The following is a 13,358-nucleotide window of genomic DNA, read 5'->3' on the forward strand; positions in this document are numbered from 1 at the left end:
AAGATAACAATGTAGGCTTGTTTTAAGGAATGAGCTGTTTTTAACTTTATTGCCTCGAAGCATAACAACAAAGGCAATTTACAGACAATAAAAAACTAAAAAGTGTTGAGATTAGGCTCAATAAACACATAAAAACAAACAATAGACACATATAAAGACTAGTCAAATAAAATAGACAGTTGTAACTATTTTTGTGGAAGAAATATTCATTTTCTTTTGTAATTGGGCAGTCAGATGCTCCATGTTTTAATTTTTGCATCTGCTGAGCAACAGTTTAGGGCAGGGGTGTCCAATCCTGGTCCTCGAAGGCCACCATCCTGCATGTTTTCCTTGTTTCTCTGCTCCAACACCTGATTCAGTGGTTAAATGACCTCTTCATGTTCTGCAGAAGCCTGTTAATCACCCACTGATTCAAATCAGGTGTGTTGGAGCAGAGAAACAAGGAAAACATGCAGGATGGTGGCCCTCAAGGACCAGGATTGGACACCCCTGGTTTAGGGTAATCGTCTTTCTTGCAACTCGTAACAGAATGTGCAGCATGAGATGTTGATCTTTAGGACATAAATCCTCGGGGTATATGTCCAGCAGAAATTGAAGAGTGTCCATGGGAAGAGCTGTCCTCAGAATGTCCTCAATCTTCTGTTGAATGTTGACACCGACCACAACACAACCCCTCCAGCATTTATTTGTAGTTGTGCACTCGGAAATGAAAGTTTTTAATGGGGTTTTAAAAAATGGAACGAGCTGTTTAAAGCACCATGCAGGTGATTTTTCTAGCAGCAAGTTACCGAAGAAGCTGGTTTCCTCAACCTATCATGACTGAAGATGTTTCTGGATGCAGTCAGATGATTTGACCATTCCTTCTCCAGCCTGTAGGATGTTTTTGTTTGTTTCTTTCTTTACTGGTTTAACGACACAGATCTGGTCAGTCCAGTGTTCCCTTGTGTTCCCTTTTTGTCACAACGTTTGTTTCGTTTTTACTGTCGTCATGCTTCTGAATTTGTGTCATCATGCTACGTTCATGTTGTTTCCATCAACCTCTGAAGCTCTGGGGGATTTTTGGTTCGGATTCCCAGGTTGTTATTTTTTAAATTTTTTTATTATTAAGCGTTCAAGCTCAGTAAACACAAAACACCAAGGGAGTCGAAGGCGGCGGTTCAGATCGGCGCAGAGCCTGACGTTCCCGTCAGAGCCGAAGCCTTTAGAGTCGAACGTGATCGTTCATGCGGGGGGTCTGTGAAGAGTTGGGTGGTCCCCGTCCCACTAATGATCTGTGCCAAACCGTACGGATGGAGACGCTGGGGAAGATTGTTCTGCAGCTGCCTTTCATCATCAACCATAATTAGAAGAAAAATTACCTCTAGAACTCATAAAAGTCTTGTTTTATTTTTTTCTTCACTGCTTAAAAGAATAAATGAAGCATTCATGATCAGACTAATACTTGAAATACCTAAATGGTGTTTTTTATTTATTTATTTTATCCTGTAAAGTGATTTAATTCACGTATTTCCAATCGTATCCTGCTGGTTTGTCCTCCAGCTACATTCGACCTGCAGCCCGAGCTTCGCCTCGCCTCTCAGCCCAGTTAGAGACGTCCCTCCTCAGTAATTAGTCAGTGAAACGACACCAGGAGGATGTAACGCTACGTTATGTTGGGTTAGTCGGGAAGTCGGTCCCTCAGTTAGCAGAGAGCCGAGAGGAAAACCACCCGGTTGAAGCTGCTTCTCCTTCACGGCACAAACTGGGCCGAATGAATTTGGTGCGTTAAACGTTCAGATGTGATTCCAGCGCTCAGATTATCAGGCTGCAGAGGAGATCCCTCAGATCCCTGAGATCCAGCAGGTTGTCCTCGCTGATACTTCAGCCTTTATCGTTCTTTCTGCTGCAGACGGCAGTCTTTTCTTCCATCACTTTAACTTAAATATCAGCCTGATTGTCACCCGCTGACATAAAAGGCAGGAGATCATGTAATTTCCTGTGCTCGTCTGTCTGTCAGCAGAATTTCTGTCTCAGTTTCTCTCTTTTTTTTTTTTTTCCACTTTAATTTTTAAGTTAAGTTTAACTTTATACATTTAAAAGGATTGATAGCTACACCTTTGATTTCCAAGTAAGGAACATAAACAAGTGAACATATTTGAAACACATAAAAAAGGAAAAATCTTGGTGATTGTCTTGGGTAACCTCAGGTTTCCTCCTGGGTGTCGTAAATCGTATATTTTTCCCATTTATCCGTGAAAATGTCTCCTTTTAATCTCAGAATGTCTGTGAGGTTGTAGCTGAGAGTCATCTCTATCACATGCTCAGGTCTTTGTTTAACATTTTTTATTTGCACTTGGCTACAGAAACATAAATGCAAGATTAAAGAAATAGTTGCTGTGATTTAAAATGTAGTTTTTTTTTTATCAATCTGTTTAGGCTTCATGTCTGGTTTTGGTGTTATGTAGATTATTATTTTGTTTGTTGGTGTTAATTTGACTCGTTTCTGTTATTTTAGAAGCAGAAATCTTAAAGGTGAAGTTGAAATGAGAGGAAATCTTCCAGAGTCGTCAGTCGCACGACAGAAAAGCTGCATATTAAATAAATGAGTCAGTTTGTGGCTCTGATCTTTGTTTTGATTCATAAAAAACAAACAATTGGTTGTAGTTTATTTATTTAAATTTTTTTTACAGCAGTTTAACCTTAAAGACGCAGAGCTGAAATGTTGGAGTGGAAGCTTTCAAGTAAATCAGCGTTTTATATTTATTAGACTAGATAATTATTTTCTGTTTTCAGCTCTGCGTCTGAGCGTTAAAAGCTCAATGAAATAACAAATGAAACTCTTGTCACCCCCTCCCTGGGGTTATTAACCAGGACAGGTTTGGTGGCCTTTTTTTTCAGAATATTAGTCATTATTGCATCAATTGGGGCTTGTTTTGATTTAAATGTGCTTCATAATTTATTTAAAGAGTGCAGATATCAAACAGACTGAGGTCCAAGTCGTCTCTCAAAAGCAAAATTAAATTATTTTGAATTACAGACTTGATTCCAGAGTTCTTATAGTAAATCTAAGTCAATCTAAGGTTAATCAGAGTCATAAAAGCTGAGCTGCAGCCATGTTTTAGCTGATGACTTTCTGACCTGCGTGTGAACTCCCGTAAAGACTGACGCTTGTCTCCTGATGTCCTCGGTGGTAATTCTTTCCTCCGTCTCTGTCGCAGCTGCAGATGCTAAGGAGCAGCAGTTCTGGATCAGTCAGCTTCAAGCGTGTGCCAGACGCCACTCTGACAGCAGTGCCAAGGTGAAAACACACACACACACACACATGTCACTGTTAAACTCGTGTTCCTCAGGAAGAGAAGTCAGCAGGAAGTCCTGAACTCTCCGTGGAAGTTCCTGTTCCTTCCTAGATGTGACAGTTTCTCACTATAAACTCGAGAACGTGTTCAGTGTTAGAAATCTAAACTTCAGCGGCTTTTAAAAGTACTTTTTTCAGTTCTTTGTTCAATAGTTTGGTATGATTTGACACAACACTTCGATTTAAGTTCATAAATCAGAATTAAATGACCTGAACAACAAAAAACTTCTCTGGTAATAAACATCTGCAAATCATGCAGCTAAAACAACAACTTTGTTGACAAATTTTGTCTTTTTTCTCTGACAATAACGACTTAAAAGAGGCAACTATTACAAATAAAACTAGAAGGACTCAGAGAGCTCAAACCTCCATCGAGGCCACGGCCGGATGAACAAACAGTTCGATCCGGACCATCATCTGGATCAGTTTTTAACCTGATCTTTGCTGACAGACAGACAGGAAACTAGAGGGTCACACGTAGGAGCAATCAAAGGGCTTACCTGTGACCTTTGACCCCATGAACCTTGAAATCAACAGGCATCATCTTTGACCCGTGAGGTGTTCGGCTGCGGAGTCAGAGCACGGTCTGATCTGTGACCTTTGACCTTTGATTGGGTCACCATCAAACTTTTTTCACTTCTTCCTTGTAGCGTGTTTGACGTTTCCGGAATATTTTATAAAAATTTGTTTCTAACTTTTAGATTAATCTCGTACGCAAACTAAAAACAGACAGACGGACGTTACTGAAAGCAGAACCTCCTCGGCGGGGCTAAAAATCAAAAACACAAAAGAATTAAAACGGGTAAAATTAATTAAAACAAATTGATAAAAGAAAAAAAACTTAAGTCATACTTTAGGAAAAGTCCAGTCAGACGAGTTTTTGTAAATGTGAACGTCATGGTACTTTTTACTGATCTTTACATTCCTACATAATTTAAAATATTATTTCTTTAATGTTTAATGATTGTGGCGGCAGGACTACCTGACTCCTGTCATATTTACTATATTTAAACAAAGATCAGATTAGAATAAAAAAGTCGATTTTCTCTGAAGACATTTCCTCTTCAGCCTTTATTTAATTAAATTTGATGCTAAAGAAACTTTCAGTCTTTGATCAGCTGTTTGAGGCTAAATGTTACGGCTTTTATCGCTCTTCCTCCAAACACAGATTACTGTTTTTTTTATTAAAAACACTCTGTTTAAACAGGTAAAACTGTATTAAAATCACATTTAATGAACCACGAGTTCTAAACTATCGAAGTTCCTGCAGTAAAGGAAGCAACATTTAGTCTGTGTTTTGTTTTCCCAACCATAGCCTGTAAATATTGATCCTAATGAGCTAAAATAAATACACAATTTTAGTTATTAAAATGAGTAACCTTTGCAGACTAATCTGGCTTTATCTCAGAGTGACATTCAGAATTTCTATTGAATTATAATCTTTGTTTTTTTCGGGGTATCCATATTAAATTTTCTTTATAATTCAAAATGCGTCAGCACAGCTTTTTTAATATATTTTTTTAAAATGAGGTTCAGTTTTCCTTTCCTCATAAACGCTTATCAGACCAAACAAGTCTTGCGGCCGCGGACTAATAAATGTCGTGGAAGAAATGCCACGTCTCTGCGGACGGCAGCAGCTGCCTCTTGACTTCCTCACAGGAGGCAAGGAAAGAGGAAAAAATCACAATAAATGGGAAGAAATAAGAAAATGGAAGGGGAAGAAATGCAGCCACTCTCAGATAAAATAAATTCCTAGATTTTAACGAGCCCTTCGTCTCTGCTTTCAGAATGTTTCGGGGGGGGGTTGTGTTGGCGTAGATTTAGAAACGTATGAAAATGCGTGACGGTGGCAGCCCAGACCCCCGCAGCTTTACCTCCGGATGCATTTGGAAACATCCGCGTCATCCTCATCTTCTCCTTCCTGACAGCTCTGTTCGCAGCAGATCCACCTTTATCTTTTATTTTATTTCTTGTTGGGTTTTATATTTGGACTTGTGCAGTTTGTAGTGTTGGCTTCAGTGGATTATTCTGTGTGTGTGTGTGTGTGTGTGTGTGTGCATCTCTGCGGGTTGTATCCCCACTCGCCTGTTCTAGCAGAATTCGACTTTGTTACAGAGATTCTTGTGGCGCTCCGCTGCCGGTGGTGACAGTGTGAAAATCAGCAGTGCATGGATGTCAGAAATATTCCAAAGTTTAATATTTCTTTTGCAAACTTTTGGTATTACAGTAGGCTGTGCCCCAAACTTTAAATGAAAAATATGTCTCACCACCATGACTCATCCTTTGCTTTAAGAATGGCTGTTCTGAAGCTCAGAGTTTAGCTCTTAGTTGTCTTTTCTTCGGCTTTTTGCCGTTTTATTTTGGTCGAGAGGGTCATTTGAGCAGCGCTGTGATTTACGCCGCAACGTGATTGACAAGTCACGACTCAGTTAGTGGGTCTAGTTGGTCACGTTGTAGCTAAAAAACCGTCACTATCAGGGGGGTCAGATAATGCTCCAGGATCTGTTTCACTGGTTACTGTGAACGCTGACTCAGCATTTATTCATCTACTGTTTCCCGTTTGTAGTTTTTTATTTTTGTAAATAAACTACTTCCTCATATTTTATGCTGTATGAACACAGTGGGATCTCTTCAGATCCTTTAAATCAGTGGTTCCCAAACTTTTCAGCTTCCGACCCATAAAATAACAGTGACAAAGGTGTGTGACCCCATCTGTTGGCTGTTTAAACATCCAAAAATGCTCATGACTCTATAAAATAAGGGCATAATGACAACACAAACAGTCTTAGCATCCATTTTGCTATTTTTTAAATCATTAAATGACTTGTATTTCAATTCTCTGTAACAATTATGGTGTAAATATATCATAAAAACTGGGTTTTTAGTTGTAGGTTGATAATCTCCAGATATCTAAGGACCCCTGATTGGTGTTAGGTGACCCACATTGGGCTCCCGACCACAATTTTGGGAATCATTGATTTAAATCGTTCTTCAGCAGATTTGCTCGATTTTGGCTACATTTGGCAATTGGCTATGGTTTTGCAAATTCTTGCCTTTAGCTGCTATGTTACTAGTTTTTAACTTTTAGGTACTCTGTTGCTAATTTTAGCTTTTAGGTTCTGTGTTTCTGATTTTAGCTTTTAGCCACTGGGTTGATTAGCTGTGGTTTTGCTGCAGGATTCTAATTTCATCCGCTCATTTCCTGTGAATGTTTGCTTGTGAAGTGGAGACGACGACGGTTTGGTTTTGTTGTTGTTTTTTGTTTCAGGTGAGGAAATTAAAAGGCTCAGATGAACACCTGAGTGTGGAGAGAGCAGGAGGAGGACAGGAAGTGCTGGTGAGTGAACAACCCACACACACACAGAGAGCAAACCTTTTTCATGTCTCTTTAACCAATTAAACACTTCAGACTCATCATTTTGCCTCATTGGTGGCGTCATTATTCCACATGTAGCTCCTCGGCAGATCAAACTGCTGCACAGCTGGAGCAGAGCGAGAGTCCAATTACTCTGCTCAGCAGTGTTGAGAAAAGTAATCAAAAGAAGAAGAAAAAAAAAGAGGAGGGTCTCCTTCTCCCTCCGCCGAGTTTTGTTTCCGCTCGGTGGCCGTGGAGCATTTCCGCGGCTGCAGCTGTCGCTCCCGTTGCTGCTGCTGCTGCCGCCGTCTAATCCTCCGCTGAGCCGCAATGCCACCGAGATCGTTATCGTGTCTCCACTCTGCTGATGAGGCAGCCGGTGGCGCAGGCTCACTGATAACGGACCTGTTCGGCAGAGAAGATACAGCAGGATTTATTTATTACACAAAAACAAACAGGGTTGTTTTTTTTTTTTTTGTTTGCAGCCACAGAATGAGCACAGACGACCTCGATGTGCATGAAGCTAAAACGAGCCAAAGTCTAACTGATACACATTTAGGAGCCAGGTTTGTTTATTTTATTTTAAACATAACAGAACTTTAAGACCTACAGAGAGACGGGAGGTGGAGCTGGACGTGTAAGAGAGGGACAGTGGACATGTTGGACAACGTGGAGCTGCTGAGAGGAAGACCACAGAGAGAAGGTTTAAGGATCTGCAGAGGGTTGGTGTGACAGGAGGATGACCTGCTTCCTACAAAACACAACCAAGAAGGCCTTTATCATTAAATAATAATATGTTGAAAGATATAATAAAAAGCCTTTTATAAAGAGGCAGTTTGGGCTTGAATCAACCATAGCCACCCCTCCTCTACACCTGCCTGATCATCAGAAATTAAAGCGAACTGGTTGGAGAATAAGAGCTAAGGTTAAAGCCTCTTTTTTTAAATTGATAATAGGTGGAAGTTAGATTTTGTTTCTGTGTGAAATGACCAGAATAACACAAGAAAGAGCCACTTTAAAAAAAGCAACATTTCAGAGGCTGAGCGGACGTTCTTCTGCTCTTTCTTTTTTTTTTCCATTTTCACCAATTCATCAGAGATCAAGCCACCGAACTGGCTCTCTGAGTTCTCCTGGTAGCTTTTTTAGAAATATATATATTTTTACTGTTATTTTGTTGTAAGGAAACCGCTCGTAAAAAGATTCCAGTGTAGTTGAATTTGATGCTCACATAAAATGCTTTAAATACCCAGTTAAGTCTAAAATGTTACAAGCGTCTCCATTCATCACACAGCATTCTTGTTCTCGTGTTTTATTCCTGTTCAGACTTTCCGTTCTGTTTAGGACCGAACAGGGAAATCAAACTTGTGCATAATTAATCGCGTAGTTCGCGTCCGCACACAAATTTATTTATTTCACCGCTGTGTCCAGAAAACCCTGCAGTTCAGCCCTGAAACTCTGGGACCTTCGGTGGTTTGCAGCAAACAGCTGTGGAGCTGCGCAGCTGCACCTCGTTAAGCTGATTAGCAGCCTGATTAGCTGACCAGAGAAGGCTGAAGCTGAAAGTCCACACAGACCGACAGGGAAGAGCAGGAAAAGTCCGACTGTGGACTTTAAATTCAGCTGAGAGGCTAGTTTTTGTTTGAGTAAGTAACAGACATCTTCATAATGTAGCCTGCAAAGCTCTGTTTGATGCCAGGTTAGTTATGTTAAATATAAACATGTTGAAATGCTTTGGAAATCAGCAGATTTATAATTCAGTTTGAAAAAAATCTCATTAGTGTGAATTGTGCAACATAAACCCATCAACCCATTGTCTTGTTTATGCCATGTTCCTTTTTTAATATTATACTTCTTAATACTATGATTCAGGTGCAACAGATTGCAGAATATTTTGAAATTTGCTTTCTTTTTATAAAAGTGCACAACTGAATTGTCATGCAGAGCTAAACAAACCATCAGCTCATGAGAAAATGAAAGTAGGGGCTCCAAATAAAGGATTTTAAGGTGTATTATACAAGATAGTGTTGGGTTACTGTTGGAGTTTACCAGTTTGTTGCATCAAACTTGGCGTTTGATGCAAAGGATTAGGATTACAGATATTTATAAAAACATCCTACACCATGTGTTTGTATAGCAAAAGCAAATTGCACAAAAAATATTTGCTCAGCTTCTTGTCTTGTCTTTTTTAAAAAAATTTTGTCTCAGAATCAGGTGAAATTTGTGAAGCCCTATAAATGCGTCAAAGTGCATCAACCATATATATTTCTTTAAATTAAATCATATTTTGTTTAACTGTAATTGTTAAACCTGGCCTCGTGGTGTCAGGTATGGTCTGTGGCATGAAGATTTAGACTGAATCTTAAAATATTTACTTCATCAGGTTGGCACAAAACGGACTTCTTCTGAGCTGCCAAAACGAATATTGCACATTGTTTACATATTGCACATTTTGTATATTGAGGTATATGGATTCTGCTGATATTGCATGTGATCATTAAGAAAATAAAATAAAATAAAGCGACATATGTCCTACAGATGTCTTTGTTTCACAGTAGGTAAGTTTCTCACTGATTGTAAAACAAAAGTCAGTGCATCCATCTAATCAGAAGACCAGGATAATTATCATAAAATGCATTTTTCTGCAGTTTTATTTGCTCAAACGATGCAGAGAGGCTAGTTGTTGGGTTTACTGCAGAGTGAGCCTCAGCCTCCAAAACAAAGACCTGTTTTCCTCCCCGTCAGCGGTGCTGTGGGCTGGAAGTTATTAATCTGATCTGCTGTATCTAACCGCTGCAGTGACCAGACCCCCGTGCTCTTTCTGAGGGATAAATCTATGATGCCTTGTCTCTCTGTGCTGCTGTAAACTAATGAACAGTAAAGACGGAGGAGACTAGATACTGATCTGACTGCGCTGCCTGTTCGAGCGCAGAGGTCGGCCGGCTGAGCGTCTGAGAGTCGGGGGGGTGGGGGGAGAGGGAGAGAACGATGCATCAGGGTGAAGGATGTGATGAGACTTCAGCTTCAAGAGACAAAACAAGATTCTATCTTTTTTATAAAACTAAGCTGGAGCTCTGTATGAAAAGCTGCCCAGTCACCAGGATAAACGCTGGAGTTTATGTAAAATCTGCAAACTGTAGTTTGTGTTTTTATCTGGTTCAGCTGGAGGCTTCATCTCATCCTCTGAGCTGCTGCAGGATATGCTACTTTTATAGCCTTTTAATGTGCATCAAAATGTTCGGCTCGTTCAGGAGATTGATGCTACGACTTTTGGTTTTTGTCACTTTTATTCTTATCAAAATTATCTTTTTATTTACACATTTTCCCGTAGAAATGAGATCTTTTTCTTGTAAAACGCTGTTCTCTTTGCTCTGTTCTTCTTAGGCTATTTTAAGCTTTTAACTTTTGATATTTTTGGCCTTTAGTTAGCATTCGGCTACTTTTAGCTTTAACAACTCAGCTTCAAATAAACTGAATCTCTTTTATTTGAGCTTCATAGGTGGGATGAATTGGACTATATGTCACTGAATTAAAGTCAAATTGAATAACTTTAATAACTAAGCAGTCTGAGATGACTTGATGCTCTTGATGCAAAAGTCTTGAGTCGTATTTAATTTCTTTTCTTGGGATGCTGTCGGCTTTTTTTCCATCATTTCATTCATGATCATGTCTGGACTTTTAAGGTTTGCTGCTGAGATTGGGTTTATTTACCTGTTGCATGTTACATTCTCCACCTGTTTTAGGTTTTAGTTCTGACTCTTAAAGCTCAGATCCTGTGGCTGGAAATGAGCTCAAACCATCAGCCGTCCACCACTGTGCTTACAGCTGACAGACTGTTTGGTTGCACTAAATGGAGGGAGGGAGATGGATAAAACGCTAAAAATTCACACAAATCCTTGACTAAATGCACATTTCTGTTGTACTCTGACTCTTTAGTCTTATTCAGATGCATCTGTGCAGACCTGAGCTGTCACGCTGCTGAGGGAGGAGAGGCTGGCTTGTTTTTTATTTTTATTTTTGCTTTCTGTGCTGTCATGATGGAGCTCTTTTTTTTGTTTTGTTTGTTTGACCTTGGGGTGGGACTGCTGGGGCATCCACTCCCGGGAAGACTGGCAACTTGCGGATATTTTTTTTTCTCACTCCAGAATTGGCTCTAAATCGTTTGTAAATGACCTTTATAACCTTCCCAAGACTGATGGGCCGAGAATAATTTAGATGTTGCTCCTCCTGGGCGTTTAGTTGTCTGTCTGTTATTTATACTCTTCATTTGGACAGAAGCAGGAAGAATACACTCTTTGCTCTCACTGCTTTATTTTGTGCTGGTTTTTCCTTATTTTTTTTACCTTTTTTATGCTTTTAGATGGAATAACAATCTTGAAAACTTTAACCTGAATGTTGAACTAGATCTTTTAAAGTGTGAAGAGACACACACACACACACACACACACACACACACACACACACACACACACACACACACACACACAGAGTCATGCTTAAATTGTCTCACTCTTTTTTTGTTTTTCCCATCTCCTCTTCCTCAGGGCTCGTCATCCTCCGGCCGGACCCGCAGCTTCTCTCTCCTCCCCCACCTGACTCCGTCTTCGTCTCCGAGCTCCCAGAGGCACGCGGGCCACGCGGCCTCGCCCGGCAACATCGTCACCATCACCCACCACAAATCTCCAGCCGCGGCTCGCCGAGCCAAGAGTCAGTATCCGGGACAGCTGCTGGAGGTCAAGGAGGTGGGTGACGGAGGCAGCCGAGCGTCGAACACTTCTGACCCGTTTTAAAGTTTGAGCCAAAGCAGACTGGCGGGGATTTGTCTTATTTGGAAAGAAAGAGGTTATGGGACGTGGAGACAGCAGCTCTTAGTACAGATAATATTTTTTCTCAGCATGTACTCGCTCCACTAATCAGCTCAGTGTTCCCTCCTATCTTTAACACAAGAGAACGTTGCACTTTTTAAAATTTTTTTGGGGAAAGTCATGAAGTTTGAAAGCTCAGACTTCAGATGCGGATAATATTTTGTATATTTGCATTTCCAGCTCTACCTGCTTGAAAACATGCCTGAAACTAAATCTGCAGACAGAAAATGATCCTTTATGAGGAAGGATGTATCTAATTATAACAGTTTTATTATGTTTGAAACAGTTTGCCAGCTGGACTTTTATGGTTCTTAAAGACACAACTGACTGATCTCGGTCATTTTTCTGATTTTTGTCCTCTTGTTTCCTCTCCATCCTCCTTCCTCTGATGTTTAAAGTAATTTGAATTTCTAAAATGTACCCAGCAGGGGTAAAAAAACATGCTGGAGGAGGTGTAATGTGAGGAAACATTGATGTATCTTTGACATTCAAGAGATTGATTTATACACAGGGAAACAAGTATTTTTATTATTTCTCAGACAAAAAGTACAGCTTTGTGTGTCAAAGAAAAGGCTGTGGTTTGAAATTGGAGCAGGGAAGTGGAGTTCATGCACACATCCTTTTGTTTTTGTTAACTTCTGCTCTCGTTTCTGTTTGGATTTAAGGAGAAGAGCTGAGAAAAGGAAATTAGAATGTGTGTTTTGGGAAATGAGATAATAGGGTAGAAGTGTAATGATGTTCTGAGAGCGCATTAGGCCCGTGTGAGGCTGCTGCTTCCTGCTCAGGATGTCTGGGCTTTGGCAGCTGCTCCTTTCCTCTAAAGAAAACTTGGAAAAAAAAAAAAAGATATATTTTTAGGTTACTTCCACAAAATGATCATGATACCAATTGCTCTGTTTATTCCCAAAGATAAAAAGTAATTAGTATTTTGCTTTTTTTTTTTTTTATGCCGTGACTCTTACCAGCAGAAACATTTAATGTTCCAAGGTCATATTGAGTCTTTAAGGCGTTATTTTTCTCATTCTGGTTCTCGGATATATAAAGAATAAATGACCTCATCAGCTTGTGATCAAGTTGAACAGAAACCAATTATGGACCAATTAATTCTGCCTTAAAGGTGCTGAGATATTACAGATCAGAGTGAGGACAAAAGCTGTATTTCAGGAAGTTTTAATGTCTCAAGTTGGTTGGATTTATTTGGACTGCATTAGTTAAAAATGACTTTTGTGGTGGTGTGATGCACAGTCGCTGATGAAGGCCAGAGATGTTGTCCTTTATTGGTTTGTGCAGAAATCAACATGTGTAACGATGTGGATGTGATTAATAAGAAAACATCCCATTTAATGTTCCAGTGGATGTTTTCCTGCTGATTCCTGAGTTAGACTGAGGGGAAACTTGTTTATTTGAACATTTTTACTAACCAGACCCTCCAGGATTTTGCGATGTTGCGATCGCAACTATTAACGCAAAATCAAGCAAACCCTGCAAAATCGCACCTTTTTGCAACTTTGCCCAAAACACTGCAACTTTCCCGGCACTTTAACCCAATATTCATTGTTTCTAAAGTGATTCGTCACCGTTTCTGCGGTCTAGTCTCTTCTTTGTGGGTTTGTGTAGTGTAGAATACAAAATAACCCCAAATAACTCAGGAAGAAGACACGTGACGTCACTTCCTGTTAACATCAGAATGCCGGGAGCACGCAGGAGCAGCGACCGAAGCCAAAATGTGCGCTAATGCTTCACATTTGCCCACAAAGATTTCAGCAAACGACCGCGCAAAACAGTTTCCTAACCAGCTGCACGAGAG

The 13,358-nt window shown here is 40.0% G+C and overlaps 1 protein-coding gene across 1 annotated transcript in view; it reads left to right on the plus strand.

The window, feature by feature from the left end:
* The window catches only part of LOC108240673 (oxysterol-binding protein-related protein 10), a gene marked incomplete at its 5' end in the record, with an annotated part of 63,544 nt that overhangs the window by 19,342 nt on the left and 30,844 nt on the right, over positions 1-13,358 (plus strand). The window contains 3 exon segments of the mRNA XM_017424334.3: positions 3,198-3,277; positions 6,603-6,671; positions 11,231-11,428. Coding sequence (XP_017279823.2) covers positions 3,198-3,277; positions 6,603-6,671; positions 11,231-11,428 — 347 coding nt within the window.

Source organism: Kryptolebias marmoratus, linkage group LG5 (assembly GCF_001649575.2).
Source record: "Kryptolebias marmoratus isolate JLee-2015 linkage group LG5, ASM164957v2, whole genome shotgun sequence".
Classification (NCBI taxonomy): domain Eukaryota; kingdom Metazoa; phylum Chordata; class Actinopteri; order Cyprinodontiformes; family Rivulidae; genus Kryptolebias; species Kryptolebias marmoratus.